This window comes from Dermacentor albipictus, chromosome 1 (assembly GCF_038994185.2).
Source record: "Dermacentor albipictus isolate Rhodes 1998 colony chromosome 1, USDA_Dalb.pri_finalv2, whole genome shotgun sequence".
Classification (NCBI taxonomy): domain Eukaryota; kingdom Metazoa; phylum Arthropoda; class Arachnida; order Ixodida; family Ixodidae; genus Dermacentor; species Dermacentor albipictus.
In genome coordinates this window covers 140,738,791-140,755,392 of record NC_091821.1, presented here as the reverse complement: position 1 = coordinate 140,755,392, position 16,602 = coordinate 140,738,791, and the positions used below count along the sequence as shown (strand labels likewise).

General features: G+C 43.2%; 2 protein-coding genes and 1 long non-coding RNA gene across 8 annotated transcripts; 2 read left to right on the top strand and 1 right to left on the bottom strand.

Moving 5' to 3' along the window:
• Positions 1-563: 563 nt before the first annotated feature.
• Positions 564-3,486, top strand: RabX6 (RAS oncogene family member RabX6). 2 transcript variants are annotated; one of them, XM_065429469.1, is made up of 3 exons: positions 564-804; positions 1,200-1,395; positions 2,006-3,486. In XM_065429469.1, exons 2-3 carry the CDS (start codon positions 1,216-1,218, stop codon positions 2,438-2,440), a joined length of 615 nt encoding a protein of 204 aa, XP_065285541.1. In that variant the 5' UTR covers positions 564-804; positions 1,200-1,215; the 3' UTR covers positions 2,441-3,486. The 2 variants fall into 2 exon arrangements, with proteins under 2 accessions (XP_065285541.1, XP_065285539.1); XM_065429467.2 differs by having other exon boundaries at positions 565-820.
• On the bottom strand, positions 3,302-6,054 carry LOC135900048 (uncharacterized). The gene is made up of 3 exons (XR_011508849.1): positions 5,915-6,054; positions 5,440-5,493; positions 3,302-3,996 (listed from the first exon to the last, which is right to left on the bottom strand). It is a non-coding gene; the product is annotated as an uncharacterized lncRNA (long non-coding RNA).
• On the top strand, positions 6,014-16,587 carry LOC135900047 (transcription and mRNA export factor ENY2-like). Of its 5 annotated transcripts, none has more exons than XM_065429471.2 (6): positions 6,016-6,155; positions 6,351-6,419; positions 6,534-6,614; positions 11,760-11,830; positions 14,619-14,693; positions 16,330-16,587. In XM_065429471.2, the coding sequence occupies exons 1-6, from the start codon at positions 6,115-6,117 to the stop codon at positions 16,404-16,406; spliced, it is 414 nt and encodes a 137-aa protein (XP_065285543.1). In that variant the 5' UTR covers positions 6,016-6,114; the 3' UTR covers positions 16,407-16,587. The 5 variants fall into 5 exon arrangements, with proteins under 5 accessions (XP_065285546.1, XP_065285543.1, XP_065285545.1 ...); XM_065429473.2 differs by having other exon boundaries at positions 6,351-6,423; XM_065429474.2 differs by lacking the exon at positions 6,351-6,419 and having other exon boundaries at positions 6,014-6,155.
• The last annotated feature ends 15 nt before the right edge of the window (positions 16,588-16,602 follow it).

Below are 16,602 nucleotides of genomic sequence, written 5' to 3'. Positions count from 1 at the left end.
TATCTGGTTTTTGAATTGCAGTGAGAATGAAATGACTCCAGGACGTTGCACTACAAGGTATGTCATGGTTTAATGCTGATTTGGCCGGTGTAAACGAACTTAAACGCTTTCGTACATAATAACGCCCACAACTAAAAAAAAAAAAACGGGTGGCGAAAATGAACATTCCTGGGGATCCTAGCAGTTATCGCGTTGACCTCGGAGAAGAAAGAATACGATTGCATATAAATCGTGCAAACAGCATTCTACGATAGATAAGGTCCCCGCTGATTTAGTGGCTTTAATATGGAATTTCTAAAATGCGTGCTCGCTTTCTGCCAGCAGAAAACTCGGTTGTGTTACCCCGTATTCGAAAACCGCATGATAACCGTAGCGCAATACCGTCTTTGCGATGTCTAAGGGACTGCAGTATTAGCTAAAATTTCTAAAACTCAGTCAAATGCGTTTCCACTACAGCATTCCCTCTAAACACGCAGCGGACGGCCGCGCGTGCTGACGGCGCCCCTGACAACAGCGCCGCCCCGCGGCATTCACGCGAACGGGGGTCAGGTTTTCCTGGCCGGTCATCACACCTCCCCTATCTAGACACCATAGCGCAGTGTCGCCGTAGGTTTGCGTTCTACGTAAAAAAATGTTGCTTTGCCAAATCGCGAACTCAAACTGCTTGACATTCACAACTAGAACCCACTGATTTCATTTCTGCGTTTGTATGTTCACCGCTGAGTTTATGGTGCGCTCTGACTTCCGTACTGCTATACTTAATATTGCCTCATGGTCGTTCACAATCACCGTTGAAAACACGACGTAAGGCGGCTTTTCTGTAAGTATGTTAATGTTGTCGCAGCGTTAAACGTTAAATTTTAAATGATGTTATAGGGTTACAATTCGAGCGAGTTGGACTTGAGCGCGTACAACGTATTCGACAGGAAGAGGTTTAAAAGTAGTAAAGGCCGCCCTCGTGGCTTCACAAAAGGGTCCATTTCATACCTTATTGAGACATCAGCGCCAAGCACATTGCTCGTTGTCGTCTGACCTTGTATTGCAAATACTGTAGTGAATGCTCCGAAAGAATGAGGATGGGCTTCTCTTTTAGGAGTTATGTGATTTCAGCGACGTTTGCACCTTTGAACTCGGTTTGCCACCGTTCGTATGCCTCCAAACATGTGTCGCATTTCATGGTCATATACATTTTCTTTCAGATCTTAACTATCAACAATGGCATCAACAAAGCTGCCTGAGCAGAAGGTGATTCTCTGTGGAGAGTACGGCGTTGGGAAAAGTTCACTGTTTCGTAGGTTCACTACTAACACTTTTGTGGCTAGCAACGATCGAAGCTCGACGCTTGGTCTAGACCATTTTGACAAAGTCTATAAGGTTGCAGGACGGGACCTCAAGGTAAGCTTCAAGTTCGTGCATTGTTTGCGAGCCTCACCTGTTTTCCTGTTATTGGACAGACATACTAGTGCTTCATGCAATGCAGTTTCTCTGTCCGCCGAGTGAGACTGCACTGTGGAGCGCATAGCAAACTGACATTTTATTTGCACATCTGTGCGCGTGTTCCAGTAATGATCACATTCCTAAGTGACACAGTAAAGCCAGATGCATGGGAAAGAGTAGACGCAGGTGTCTGATTAGATGCTGGTGTCTGATTTGTGCCACTACTTGTGGCGACATTTTAATTTCTAATGTGCCTTGTTTCCAAACGTTTGATGGCACAGCAAGTTCTTGAATTCGTCAAATAAATAAAGTCAAGGGCAACTTGTTATTAATGTTGCTGCCCATAACAAAGGTGTCAACTATTAGTAGAACTGGTTGGCAATATTTTGCAATGAAGTGCTAGAATTTTGACAGCATTTGATAAATATTGCAGTACATTGTTAGTACTCGGAGTACTGCATGCTCGTGAAATGTGTTGAATTCACTGACAAGAGTAGGAATGCCATCACTGCACATTCCTTATACATACCGTTATGAACTATACTTTCTGATTTGTGAATGACTGTAGCTGCAGCTCTGGGACACAGGGGGCATGGAGCGTGTGGCATCCGTCACGTCCAGCTACTACAAGTTTGCCGAGGCAGCCGTGTTGGTGTTTAGCCTGGACAATCCCGACTCTTTCAACATCTTGTCACAGCATCTGCTAGACATCGTAAGCTATGCTGAGAATGCAAAGATATTTCTCTGTGGAAACAAAGTCGACTTAGCAGGCCGCATTTATGTCTCGGAAGCAGATATAGAAGCCTTCTGTGAGCAGTGCCACAACCTCATCAGTGGGGTTTACCGCACATCATGTAAAACTGGTCAAGGCATCGAGGAGATGTTCACAGACATTGCGCGGCAGCTGGTTATGTCTTGCAGAGTGAAAGATTTGGATGATGTGGCCAAAGACTCTTTCAAGGTCACCCAGCCAGAAGAAGCACAGGAATCATGTAGTTGCTAGGCGTGAAGGATCAGCACAATGAAGGTAAAAAAATGTGAAATGGGAGCTGTGGCTTGAGAGTAAATTGAAGTCCACCAACCCTATCTGCTTTCTGCTGCATAGGACAATTACCAATGTTCAAGTTTTCTTGTTTAACTTAATGAAAATGGTGCATTTTTTCATGCCTGTTAGTGATCATGGCTGTTTTTGTGTAGCTCACAAATGTGCTATTTGCTGTGAACTGTAGGAGCATTTGTTTTTACACAAGGCACTTTTTGGCCCTTGCACAAGCCATATTTTAGCATGCTCGAATCACTTTCATCATACTGTGAATTGTGACCATTGCTCTTTTGACAAGCTATTCAATGCTGGTACATTTTCGTGTGAGCTGTCTTGTTTGGTCATGCACGGCTGTCAAAGGCCATTTGTGTCATTGTGGGTCAGTTTGCCAGTTCTTTTTCTGCAACTTTACAAACTTTTAAGCTTGCAGAAATAGATTGTACATTTATTTAATAGAGTTGTATAGTTACCAAGGTTGTGCAAACACTTTCAAAGCGTATTGCTAGTTTACAGAGCAGCCTAATAGGACTTAACACGCATCTCGACTATGTGGCATGTTGCACAGCCACTTGGCTCAAAGTTTGTTTGGAACCATTTCATTCTGGCTTTTTGCCAGATCAATTAGTAGTGCAAGAAAGCTTGTAGTGAAAATGTTGTTCAGCCATCTGCTGATTGTGCGCATGTTTTTTGTGCACTGAGGTAGAGGGAACAAAGTGCCAAACATTGTGTATGTGGACATTGTAGAGAAGCTGATGTTTTTTGATGTGTCTAGAGCTTTTTTTTTTTCATTTTCAGTGAAATGCTGTACTAATTGACAAAATGTTACAAAACCAATCGTCGTATGCCTTTATTACAGTTGCGCTATGTACATATCATGCAATTTCGTATCAGACATTCAGCAGATGTGCATCTTGCAAAACAGGGAGCCTTCGTGGCACCAAGCACTGTACATCTTATTGTTGGGTATCATTTTCAGGTTTTGCTAATAAAGTGCTTATAACAGTAAAGTCGCTGTGTGTTTGTCTATTGATGCACAAATTACATTTCAAGCAGTTTAGCAATATTTTTGAAGAACCTAAATTTTTCAGATTTCAGTAATTTGGGCACATTAGCTCGCAGTAAGCAAGCCCAGACCTCAAAAAGCACCTTTAAATGCCTACTCCAGGTGACGAGAACATTTTTGTATAGGCAGCTACAGTAGAAAATGCAAGTTACTATGCATAATAAATATTGCGACACAAGCATGTTGACAAGACAAATTAATTTTCTGCAATTGACGTAGCCGCAGTAAAGGCAGGGGTTGTATGTGATACGTCTTTTGTAGACTTAAGTTCCCATGTAACACAAGAACATGAAATGCAAATACATAAGACTGTATCCAGTGCAGCAAATTAAGAAGTTGGAACCAGAGCTATACAAATATTGGAATGTTAGACACCAGGGGGAGACTTCCTGTACTGATCAGCAAAGTCCTTTATCTTTCGCCAGAGTTCTTGTGGCTCATCAACACGGGGCACCTGCAATGACGGCGACAAAGTTAGCATATGCTATCCACACGCGCACACACAAAAAAATCCAGCCTGGGATCCGCACACGAGGCATTGTTGACCCTACTCTCTGCATACGGCCGTGTCTTGCGCCCACAGACAACCTAACCCCCGTATTCATAAATGCATCTTGACTTGAAGGCCACGCTTTACTTCATTTAAATTATGCCTGTTGTGAACGCACCGGAGCAAACGTAATGAGCGTCTTGGGCACGCTCACACCCAGCGTCGTTTATATCAAGTCAAGCATGGGCTTTAAGTTAAGATGCATTCATGAATACGGGCGTAAGTACTGTCCATGTTTGCAAACTAGCCACTTCGGTCGGACATCGCGCGATAGGTAACTTAGAACGTACTGATACCACTAAACTATACTATAACAAATACAAAATATTAACAGCATCAAAACTTCACACTTACAAATTATTCCTCGAAATTTCACGGCAATTCTGGGAAGACAAATGTTCCTTCCAAAGTAAATACCATGGCAGAACGACAAATTATAACCTCAGAAAAACTCTGATAGGAAAACCCCGTTGCAGAACGAAATACGGAGATCAAAAACTAGCAGTTCAACTTCCTAACCTTCTAAATGACTACCCCTTGGTATTGGACCTGCTAAATTCTGGAATATCAAAGCAAAGCTTTAAGAAAACGGTAAAAGAATTGTTACTATCCGAAGACTAATACAAAAGTTGAACTACAGGTATAGAAAATTTTGTTCATGTTTTTTGTTGTTGTTTTTAGAAAACTGTGTAAACTTTAACCTTTCAGCTACAGGTGTGGAAAATTTCGTACATACTTTTTTTTTGTCGTTGTTGTGCTTCAATTGATTAGAAAACTGTATAAACTTTAACCTTTTTTTTTTCCTTTCTTCTTACGCGAATTGTGTACTCAAGTGTTGAAAATGTGTACTACTTTAATTTCATGTGTGACCTCCTGAAAGCCTGCCACTGCCATGTTGCTGCCAATGTACGGGTGGCACGGCCTAGTCAGGCAGATGTTGTGCCTTTAGCCGTGTCCCCTAAGACAATCTGTTCATTGTCTTAAATAAATCAATAAAGAAAGAAAGAATCTTCACTAATGAAGAGGTTGATTGTGAACAAAAGGATCTCGTAAAGCTCACGTGACAATAAAAGGTTTCGTAAATGTGCACTCTACATACAATAATGAAAACACCAACCTTGAATAATTGAAGCTAGCACGTTTATTACCATAAGGGCCCAGCTGTATTTCGTGGCCAACTACAGATGCACAGTTGAAGTTATTGTAGCCACTTTATTGAACAGTCAATCTAACTTTCTCGGGCAACTGGCCATATAGCATACTGGAGAAAGCAGGCAGGCGCACATGCATAATCGTAGTGCCGCATGCAGCACTGCCCCTCCATGGCCCTTCTGTGTTTGTACGAACCTGATAGTTCTGTGCTACATATACGCCCGCGTAGACTCCAGCGCCGAAAGAAATCTGCAAGCATACCAATAGGATCAGAAGGCTGCAGTCACAGGTGTTGTTCGCACAGTAAGGCGCATTTGTCGATCGCTTGGCAAACACACATCTAAAGGCATGACATATGTATTAGTAAAAGTTTGTAATAGGTCGTGTTTCAATCACCGCTGACGAGATCAAAATTACACCGTAAAGTAGCGCCCCCCCCTCACCCTATACAAACAGAGGGAAACATAACTAAAGCTACAAGTTGTACGATAACTTTTTAAAATAAATTAATAACAGAATCCGGCATATTTCTTTAACAACGTACAAAATAAGTGTCATATATCGGTGAATTGATTTCAAGGTCGTAAAGCTACGCCGCGCAGTGTGCATGTGCACGCTGCACCAAGACATTTGAGTGCGCGTGCAACGCCACGCACGCGCTGATACTCACAATAAATTTCAACATGTCCGCAGCTGCGCTGTGTCCGTTCCTGCTGTAGGATAGTGCTGCGCTCGCCGTTGAGTGATAAGCCACAGCAGGCTGTTACACGCAGAAAAGGCCCTGAGACCAAGCACGCTTTCTTGCAACTAAACAAATCGCCCAGGGCGACAGGTTTCAGCCTTTGATTGTGCTAACAGTACGCGCGCAGTATGGTATTCGGCATTGCACAACGGCCGCCCGCAATTATTGGGTGAGTATAATATGCTTCTGTTCCTGTACTGATAAAACTAGACGTAGGACACAGTCATGAACTAATACGATGGACAGGATTAGAATACGACAATACGTGGGAAATTCGTTATCTGATGAACCGCACAGCCGCAGAGCATTGCGGGCATTTTATTCCGGTTCCTGCAAGAGTATATAGCACTGGTATTTTGCGTAGAAATCTCCCCGAGGATAACCGAGTACCGACGTATGTCGAATCCATTGCCTGCTGGAAGGTTATGGGCGAGTAAGTACGTAACTTTTTGTCCTCTGGTGTGCAGCAGTCCGATTGACAACTAAAGATGAATCCATGCGAAGCGCGGATGAATAACCGTCATTCTTGGCAATCTTTGTGTTTCAGGCCTATTGACCGCCAACAGAGAGTGTATCAAATGAAAGCCAGCATAAACCAAAGGCTCATAGAAAGCGGAGAGCGAGACCGGTGAGTTTTACTGCGCCGTAGGTGCGCTACAGACATGCACACACAATGCGTCTGTGTGTGCATGTGCTGTTAGAGTATCCGCACGGTGTTGTCATTCGTCGCCTTTTGTGTGTGTGTGTGTCTGTGTGCATGTGTGTCTTATTACTGTCGGCCATATCAACACAAAGTTGCAAGCAAATTTACCGAAAAATTGTGTTACCTGAACGCAGCATTTCTAGAAACTGGCACAATGGTTGTTTTCTGTGTTATTGGTGCCGTTTAAGGTTGTAGCAGGTACTAGAGTCCTGGTTGAAACCGATAAAAACCCAAGAATGACACGCATAATAGTCTCGTCAGATTCTGTATTAACAGAGTGTACGTGCAGTCTTCATCGGGTATTAGGTTAGCCAGTGGTAACTCGTGGACGAATATTTAAAAAAGTGTATCTGCGCTTTTTTGCATTCACAACTATATCTTGCGGAAAGGTAGTTGAAGTTGTTTCCTTTTTTTTAATCTTCATTGAATAGGTGATATTAAACTTCAATTATTTCCATTTTGTAAATGCGCCAGTTGCTACGTTTTTGTGGCACATACTTTTTTAACCGTGCTTAACTCGATGGTTGCGCAGTGCTTGTTCCCACATCGTTAAGCACATCCATTTAGGCGCGTTACCAGAGTATTATGTTGGGCGAGTTAGTGCACAGTTAATCCGACGTACTACAGCACAGTGTATAAAACCCGTGGTATAAAGGAGACAGAAAGAACGCCACTTTCTCGCGCTTTTTTCCCCCCTCGAGTTTTGTACTTTGCGCCTTAGCACCTTCACAAGTCCATATGTAGTAGTAAAAAAAAAAAAGTGCTTGCTACAACTGTTGCTATTTATCCACTGATAAAAAGTTAAAAAGGCCATCACATGTTAGCCAATGGTTGTTGCATAAATAAAAGGGTTAGCTTTCTTATGTATATAGTCACTGAAAAACGGTATTTATTATTTTGCAGTGAGTGAAAAAGAGAAAAAATTGCTAAACTCTGCGTATTTTGCTGTATCACTGAAGGAAGCAAAAAAAAAAAACATTTGTATGTACCATTTCTTGTCCTAACATGCCGATATTTTTCTACCTATGAATGAAACTTGAAATTGAGGACTGGAGTCCAGGCATGCCAGTGCAAAATTTCCAGTGTATTTGCCAATTTCAATTCGTATGTCAGAATCGCGAATAAGTTCACTTTTTTTTTCAGAGTTTCCCTGCACACGACATTAGGTAGATGAGTCAAAGCTTGTTGATGTTACGGGGCTTGCCCGGTTTTGGAATGAGGGCAACTTTGGCTTCCTTCCATTCTTTGGGAAGGACGCCGTCCTCTGTTCAGACCGCGTTGTTAAAGAATTTGGTCAAGCTCCTTAGCGTGTCATAACTTAGATTGCAAATCTTTGTGTTCGTGACCTAATCTGCCCCTGGAGCAGTGTTTTTCCTGAACGAATGTACCGCTGCATAAGCCTCCTCAAAGGTTATGGGGGTGTCCAGTTCTGGTTGATTCTGACCTTTGTAAACGGGTTTGGTGGATTGCCCAGTCGGAACAGTTCCTGCGTGTAGTCGGTCATGTCAGCTGTGAAAAGGTTGTGCAGGTCTGGCTCTCAAACCACATGTTGCCCTTCAACATGTTCAGTTTCCGAACCCACATGTCGGTGCAGGACATTTTTCTACTACTTAAGTACGAGGTCCTGCACCCCAACAGAGAGTCTGATAATAAATTTTTATTGGCATTGGATATCAAAAAGGCCTTCAACACACCATGCTTTCCCACCATGCTATTTTGGAGGGACTGGAAGTGGTAAACTGCGGAGCACAAATTTATAACTACGTGTGCTCATTCCTCAGTGACTGCACGGTCACAATCGGATTGGGCTCCACGAGGTCCGACACCTTCAGCTGTCCCAACAGAGGCCCTCCTTGGGGAGCTATGCTCTCTCCACTGCTGTTTAATATGGGGATGAGAAAGCTAGCCCTGGAGCTGGATAAACACTTGAATCTTGGCTGTGCAGTATATACTGATGACATCACGCTCTGGGCTCACCAGGAGTCCTATGGGGACAAGCAAGAAACTCCTCAAAAGGCTATAGATGTAGTCATGGAATGGTGCGAGGGTGGCGGACATGGCATGCGCACCCGAGAAATTGGAACTCATTCAGGTGTGTGAAATACGCAAAAAAGGGATTAAAAAAATACACAAAAGAGGACTGGGTGCCAGTCACTCCAACTCTCGAAGGGGTGCCAATTTGAGAAGTGGGGACACTCGGAATATTAAGGATGTGGATACAGTAGAACGCTGGAACATGCCACACCCTTCAAAAACTAAAGGGGATAACGGGAAAAGTGGCCAGAATGATACAGAGAGTGGCAAGAAGCAGAGACCTCCTAACTGAGGGAGAGACCATCAGCCTGGTCCACGCATTCGTAGTTAGCCACGGCTGTGCTTTTACGCTTTTCCATATCGGCTTTGACAAACCAACAGATAATACAGGTAAACACAATAATCGGAAACGCCTTCAAAGCCGCCCTTGGTCTTCCCGAATGCGCTAGCATAGAACGATTCGAGGGAGTAGGTCTGCACAATAGGCTTGGCGAGTATGCAGTCGCAACGTTATATGCTCAGAAAGAATGACTTTGTTCAACTTGCGGCAGAGAAGTATTGGCGAGGCTAGGCTTTACCCTGAGACCCCAGTATTGCGGAGAGGAAGCGGCACAGATAGACTGCAACGTTCGATCATGCATTGCAGTGGCCCCAATTCCCCAAAACAGGCATTCCAAGTACCACTCCGGACGACACAGAGCATGGGCATATTACACGGAGTGTATTACACTGATGCTAGTCAAACCAGCTCCGACACCTTCACCGTAGTCTCTGTGTGTCAGAACAACATAACAGCTTTCAAAACCGCCTTGTCATGCGTGGCAGAGGCTGCAGCCATTGCCTTGGCCATTCAGGACGCCGAGTGCCAAACCAATTCGCCTGTCGTATTATCCGACTTGTAAGTGGCTTGCCGCCTGTTTCTAAATGGGATGGCAGCCCACTCAATAATCAAAATTTTAGGCAATCAACTAGACTGGCACCACACTATCATAGGGTGTCTGGCACATGAGGGACTGGCAGGAAACGCGAGGGCAGACCATAGTGCTCGAGGATTAAACATCCGAGCAATGGCATGGCCCAGCGATGACCTTCCACCGAATTTTTGGGACATTCTCTTACAGCAAAGGGAGGAGCAGAGGACGTTTTGGACATCCTTACTTGAATCTAAACAACCAGCAGGAGAGGGGCTGGCGTTGTATTCACATGAATACATATCCCTACTTGCACCACCTATACAGAATACACCCCATAAGGTTCACTTACGAGTGCCTGTGGTGCATAGACACACTCGCACTAAAACACATCATACAGTTCCCCAAGAGGCCTTTGCACATAGACAGTCCCATAATGCACAAACATCCACTAACGAGAAATAGGCAGTAGGAGGCATGGTTTGTGGGCAAGGGCCGGGAGAGCCAATTGCATCTTCTGGACCAAGCCCAGCAAGCCGCTTATGCCAGTGGGGCCCTGGGATAAGGGCCCCAACCATCATGCCTTATTTATTTTCATTAAGTTTTGACTTGCTCACTCGCTTTCTTCAGTGAGCCTGCAGTCCATATACTTTTGCTTACGGGTGTACATTCTTTCCTTGTACTATAGTCTCTTAAGTACCCTTTTGGTTTTGAACAGTATTCCAAGGATATATACATTGCATATTCTGGATGTCTTCTGCTCCATCAGTCAGTTTTTCTCCTACAGTGTGGTTGCCACAGATGCAAGACAATCTATGGAAAAAGCAAGAGTTTATATATTTTTTCTAAGCTTAATTGGTCTTTTTCCCTTTGTTTTCCTGTCTATAAACCAATCTTTATAGCTCAATTCCCGACTGTTGTCTTGGGCCTGAGTCCTTAGCCTGTTAACACAATCATTGCTGTTGACTACCTCTCAGTTTGTATAAACCTGGCTTTGAACAATCTGAATAATATCAACTTGGTTTGTATGAACAATTTGCTCTCTTCCACCTGTTTTGTACACTGCGTTCATTGGCTGACATCTGTCGTGAGGTGTTGGAGAGAGAACTGCTCTGACCTTCACTTTAATTCTTGCATTGTTACTGTGGCAACAAGAACAGAAAAGTCCATCTGCGTGGAGGCATGCTATTTGCAGAGAAGTGGAAAGTTAAAAGCGGTAGAGAGCAAAGCATGTCTTGTGCCCATGGTGTTTTTCTTTGCTTGCCGTCACCCTGGCCTGCCGCCGGCTGTTTCGGTGAGCACTGCCCAATGACCGAAACGAATTTTGGAGCATTGCATCGACATGTGATGCTAATAAAGAATATTAGAAAATTTTCCTTATCGCCAAAAGCGGGCTTCAAGCGATTCTTTCTGAGCTTTAGGCAGTACTCCTGAAAGTAGCTTCTCTTTTGTTGTTGCGGTTCCTTTTTTTGCACAAAAATCTGATGTAAAAAGTGTGCAGATATTGGATGTGTATATTTAGGTCACTATGTTTGAAGCTAACCTGCTATGATTTCTGCATTGTAAGTAAAAGTTAATTGCCAAACAAGACGAGGTCTAACAAACTGCAGCAGGTGACAAAGGCTACAATGGCACAGCCCTGTAAACCCTTTCGCTGTTTAGAAACATATGCGCTGGAAGACTTCCGGTTTTGCTCACTGACAGTAGCCCGCCAACTATAGCGTGGAAGAAAGGCATTGGCGGCAATATCGAGTAGCAGGAGTGCATTAAAATCTCGGCCCGCAAATTTTCAACACTTTTCCTCTGTACGTACCGACAGTTTTGCAAGTCAAGGTTGCCATAAGTTGTACAAAAATTTTATGTATTATTCTTGTGGTGTAATGCCATGTCTTTTACCTAAAAACTTAAAAAAATGTGCTTTGTGTTCCGGTGCAGTAAAATGGTAAGGCCCATGACAGGAAGTTTCTTGGGGCCTTGCTCTCGCTGCTGTTATCGCGCAAGTGAAACTGTCTATTGCTATGTCTATTGATGTAAGAAAAGCCAAATAATGCAAAAGCATTCTTTGAATCTTGTACAGACTTGCGTTTGAGAGATCTCATTTGAACATCCGTGTTCTTCTTCCTAGGTTAAAGGAGTTGCTGAGGACGAGACTAATAGAATGCGGTTGGAAGGACCAGTTGAAAGCATACTGCAAAGGTTAGTGATGCTTTTGTAAGCTGTAAGTGTGTGTTTGGTAAGAACTACGGAGCATACATACTGTATATATTTTTTTGTACACAGTGGCTAAGTCATGTAAGGGAGACTAAGTCATGCTAGATTGGCAACTACATTTTTTGAGAGTAGCAAATAGGTGGCCCCTTGGTACACCATAGAATGCCGTAGCCATAAGAGTGAAAGATGGATCATGATTCCGCCTTTGAATACCTGAAGCAGTCTTGTGTTACATTGAAGAGTTTGACACCCTGTGATGGCTTGTTAATTCTTGATCATTAAAAAAGCATCATGCATCATTTAAAACAAGGGTTGTAGGCTTTCATTGCACAAAAAAATTATTGGCTCGACATCCCGGCCCCGCGCAAGTGGATGTCCAGCGACCCTGTTGAAAACCACTACTACGGCTGCTGAAGGGGGTATGCAATGCTTCAGCGTAATGGGAGTAATGGTAATTTTGACAGCATGCCGCCGTGGTCGTATTGCTGTTCCTTTTTCCCTTTGCCGCTCCTCAGGAGTCCTAATTATGCGTTAACTACCCATAGTGGTAATGCAACAACGATGAAATCAGTTGCTAGGCTGGTTCTTTTAAATACGAAAAGCTAGCGACTTCACTCCCAACATTGCAAGCTTCTGTCGCCGCGACAGCTTGCGCAACAGCAATCTTCACTGGGAAACAGATGGAGGGTGTGCTACTTGCTTCGTATTATCAGGAGCGCCTTTTCAATTATGTGGTTTGGATGCTTGTTATTTATTGAAATGAATGCTGTTCTGCATGTTATATGCATGATTCCAAAGAATGTATGCACTTTTTACTTTACTTTGCTTAATGCTTAAAGCCTGCTTCACCTCCGCCGTGGGTCGGCCCGGTATTGCACTATCTCTGGGATCAGCCCACATTTTTGGCCACGGATGCAGACATGAAAAGTGCCTACCAACGAGAGGCTAGCAGGTTCGCGGTGAAAGAGCAGGACCCAAAACAGACTAAGTACTAAAAAGGCTGTCTTGTCACACGACATCATTGGCGGTGCACTTTCAGCGTGAAATTCAATGCAACTCGACCTGTTTAGCTAATGGCTTTCCAGAAGTATTATCTACCTGGTTGGTATTTTTGCCTTTAGTGTCCGTCCGCAAATTGTAGCTTAAATGGATGAACCCTTTCCCTACTGAGGACAAGCCAGGCTCGTTGAGATTTGTACTGTCCTTACAGAGAGGAATGAGCTTGGCCCATCCAAACTCAAACCTGCTAAAATACAAGTTTGACTTCATTGCGTGCTAGTTGGTTTGGCCTCGCTGCATGCATACATATTTTCGGTCTTGCAGGACAGGTTACATGACAGCAGCACATTTTTGTACTTGGACCCAGCATTTCAAAATGGAGTCATCGTCTTGTAGAGACACAGATTGACGAGAACTCCCGACCTTGCAAAAAAGATGCAAATCCTCGGCTTGTTGCTTGCAACTCCCAAGTACATTCTGCCAACTGCTTAAAAAAAAGTAAAAGAAAGAAAAAAGAAACAGAATAAAGAGGTGCTTTGTGTTGCTCAAAACGATTCTCAGGTGATCAAAAGAGAAGCTCTCGAAAGAAAACCAGGACCGGATGTGAAGACTGTGGCTTGGCACTGTACAACACAGAGGCCAGCATTTATAACTGTCAAAGCTGTTATATGGGCGTTCACTTAAGTGATAGTATTGCTCTATTTTAATGCATGGAACACTCCTTCTAACCTTGGAATTTCAATTTAAAGCTCTGCAGTGAAGTGGTTAAGCAAACTTTATTAATTTTTAAAAGCTTTTTTATGAATAAAGATTTTCAGAAGTGAATTTCTTTGCGTATATGTCTGTCTGAGTGAATAAAAAAAGACATTTTTTGCATTTGTGTGCTCAGTAGCGTAAGGGTTAACACAAAATCCATTTTTTTCATCCATTTGTTTGAGGATTGTGCACTGTAGGAAATGTAGAGGCATTAAGTAGCTGTTTGATTGCTGTATTTTAGGGCCCATATTGCAACAGCGGTATTGCAGCGTGCGCAACTCCAAAAAAGCCATCTGTTGTTGAGATGGTCATTGACAGGAATTCGTTTCACTCGCGACTTTGAAACGGGCGCACACAGCAGTGCTCGCGTTATTCTTGACGCTGTTGTGATGCAGAGCAGCTCACTGCAATGACTTGTGAAGGGATCCAATTCTTTGTTGTGCACTGACAGATGAGCTTTGAGAGGCAACACAATAAGAGGCATGCGCAGGTAGTGAACCGTTGATGTAAAGATACCAAGTGAAGTGGAAAACATCACGTCGGCAAGTACTTTTGGCACCGTGAGTTTCGGAAAGGCGAATTTTTTTTTTTTTTTTTACAGATAACCTAAGTAGTTTTTCTAACATGACATTGTTTTTGCCTCCTGCAGTGCTTTCTTGCAATATGGACAGTAAAGCCAGTTAAGTTAGTGAATGGGCAGTGATGGCTACTTGAGTACGTAGTGTCTGCCATGCTGAAGAAAGCATCGTCACATCTCTGTTTCCGTTAAAATGGGTCACCTGGAATACCTTGCAGCTCGGTAATTAAGATACTGGTTGATGATCAGCCATGCAGGTTGTGTAAGCCTGGCTGCAAGGCAGAACTGGCTATCCACCTCAATCATTGTAAATATCCATTAGAATATATTTTTAACACCAAAAACAAAGGATGCTGGCCAACTGTGAATCCAGTATGTTCATGCCAGTGATTTTGGAGTGACATTGTGCAAAAAACATTCCTGGACATCCTTCCATTACAGAAATCATCAGAGAAAAGGGCGTAGAAAACGTGTCTGTCGATGACCTTATTGCAGCAGTCACCCCTAGAGGAAGAGGTGAGTGTAAAGTAGTTTGAATCGAAGTAGTTCTTTTTAAGGCAAAAATAGAGCAGTTTGCGGCATTGGCTTCATTGTAAGACATTTTCTTCCAATGGCAACTCTGTGTTTGTGTAATCTTGATGTCATCATTCATTGTGCCATGTTCTTTCGTGTTTCAATAATGAACGAAGTGAGACCCTCTTTAGTCTACTTCTCCAGTGTAGACAGTAAGTGCATCACTGAAATGCATAATAGTCATGAGCAAGAAAGAGTTCTCTTATGTTGTCCTTGAGAGCTTATATTTTTGCCAGCAGCACCAGGCAATGTTGGAGGAGAAACGACCTCCAGTATTGCCATGGCTAGGTATATTATTATACACACGTGTACAAGTACCAGAGGAAGTGTGTGGTATCACACCCACCAAATAGCTTAGCATCACACGTGCTGTGGTGGCCCAGTGGCTACTACGGTGGGGCACTGCTGAGCTTGACGTCGCGGCTGCAGTAGCCAAATTTTGATGGGGGTGAAATGCAATAATGCTCGTGTACATAGGTGCACGTTAAAAACACCGGGTGGTCAAGATTACTCTAGGAACCCCCTCTATGACATGCCTCATAATCGTATTGTGGTTTTGGCATGTAAAACAACAGAATTAAATTTTAAGCTTTGCATCGCAGGTGTGGGTTTAGTTCTCTCACCTGTGGCCACTTGTCTTTTCATCCACTTTTATTTCCCTTATGCTTGTAATTTCTACATTTGAATGAAAAAGAATTTCCTCTATGCATTCCATAGCTTCATTGTCTGTGGTTAAATACCTACTAAGAAAACAATTGAGCTTCTCTGTTCCTGTTATTCTTGATTATTAAGGCCTTGTTTTTACCTCCTTTATGGTGTGCAATCGTGCATGTCAAGGCAATCCATCAGAATTACTAATGTCCTTAGAAACATGTTGCATGCAATTGATTAGTACTTGTAAAATGTGCTAGAGAAGACTGATCCTATTTAGGCATCTGGGTGTTAAGGTATGGAGCCTACATTTTTTATCTGTCCTGCAGCTGTATCTTTTGTTTTGCAAGTTCATTTATAATGGGTGGCATCTGAAGGGCTATTGACGTGTTGCCTACAGGCAACATACCAGAAAAGTTTCTTGTGGAGTTTCGTATTGAGAACGAAGTTTCTGGCTAAAGACGTTTGGCATGTGATTTGCCTTTCTTTTGAAAGCACTGTCACACACGTGATGTAAAGCAACTGAAATGTGTTCCTGCGATTCACGTAAGATGAGAGCTGCCTGTACAAATTCGAAATGAGGCCTTAGGTGGCTTGGGGTGAAGCCCCCATCCAGTTACCTAAGCCTGGGGTCCTCCCCCCCCCCCCCCATCTATTGCTGAACGACATTACACCAAATATTTTTTTGTTAATTATGCTTATTCTTGAAGTGTTTTGCACATTTGGATAGCAAACATTTTTTTTCTTGGTATTCGTATGTCTTGTGTGCATGAATTTTGCATTTCATTATCACGACTAAAACGCTGTGCTGAGTGACTGTTCTTGCCCTCACAGCTTTGAGATGACTTAGCCTAAGTGTATGCAGTCTTTTTGACACATTCCTGGAAAGCATGATTGGCACTATAAATCTGAAAACTTGTTATTGCAGCTACTGTGCCAGACATCATCAAACGTGAACTTCTTCACCAGATCAAGAATTTCCTAATGGATCAAGGAGGTAGTTGACTCCATGGCTCAAGACCGCCCACGTAAAAATGCGCTTGATTGCGCAACTTGTGGCTTAGGACAAGCCACGTCGGAATGCGCTTGATTGCGCTTCATGCGCAGCTTTTATCACAAGACTAATGGAGAACATTATTCGTTGACGCATGCGTGATGCTGTATGATAAACTTACGTTTATGTGAAGATTGAGTGCTGTTT

Coding starts and splice junctions, on each gene's coding strand:
- RabX6 (XM_065429469.1), top strand. CDS start 1,216: ATGGCATCAACAAAGCTGCCTGAGCAGAAGGTGATTCTCTGTGGAGAG. Junction 1,396..2,005: donor TTGCAGGACGGGACCTCAAG/GTAAGCTTCAAG, acceptor GAATGACTGTAG/CTGCAGCTCTGGGACACAGG.
- LOC135900047 (XM_065429470.2), top strand. CDS start 6,271: ATGAACCGCACAGCCGCAGAGCATTGCGGGCATTTTATTCCGGTTCCT. Junction 6,420..6,533: donor TGCTGGAAGGTTATGGGCGA/GTAAGTACGTAA, acceptor TTTGTGTTTCAG/GCCTATTGACCGCCAACAGA. Junction 14,694..16,329: donor AGTCACCCCTAGAGGAAGAG/GTGAGTGTAAAG, acceptor TTGTTATTGCAG/CTACTGTGCCAGACATCATC.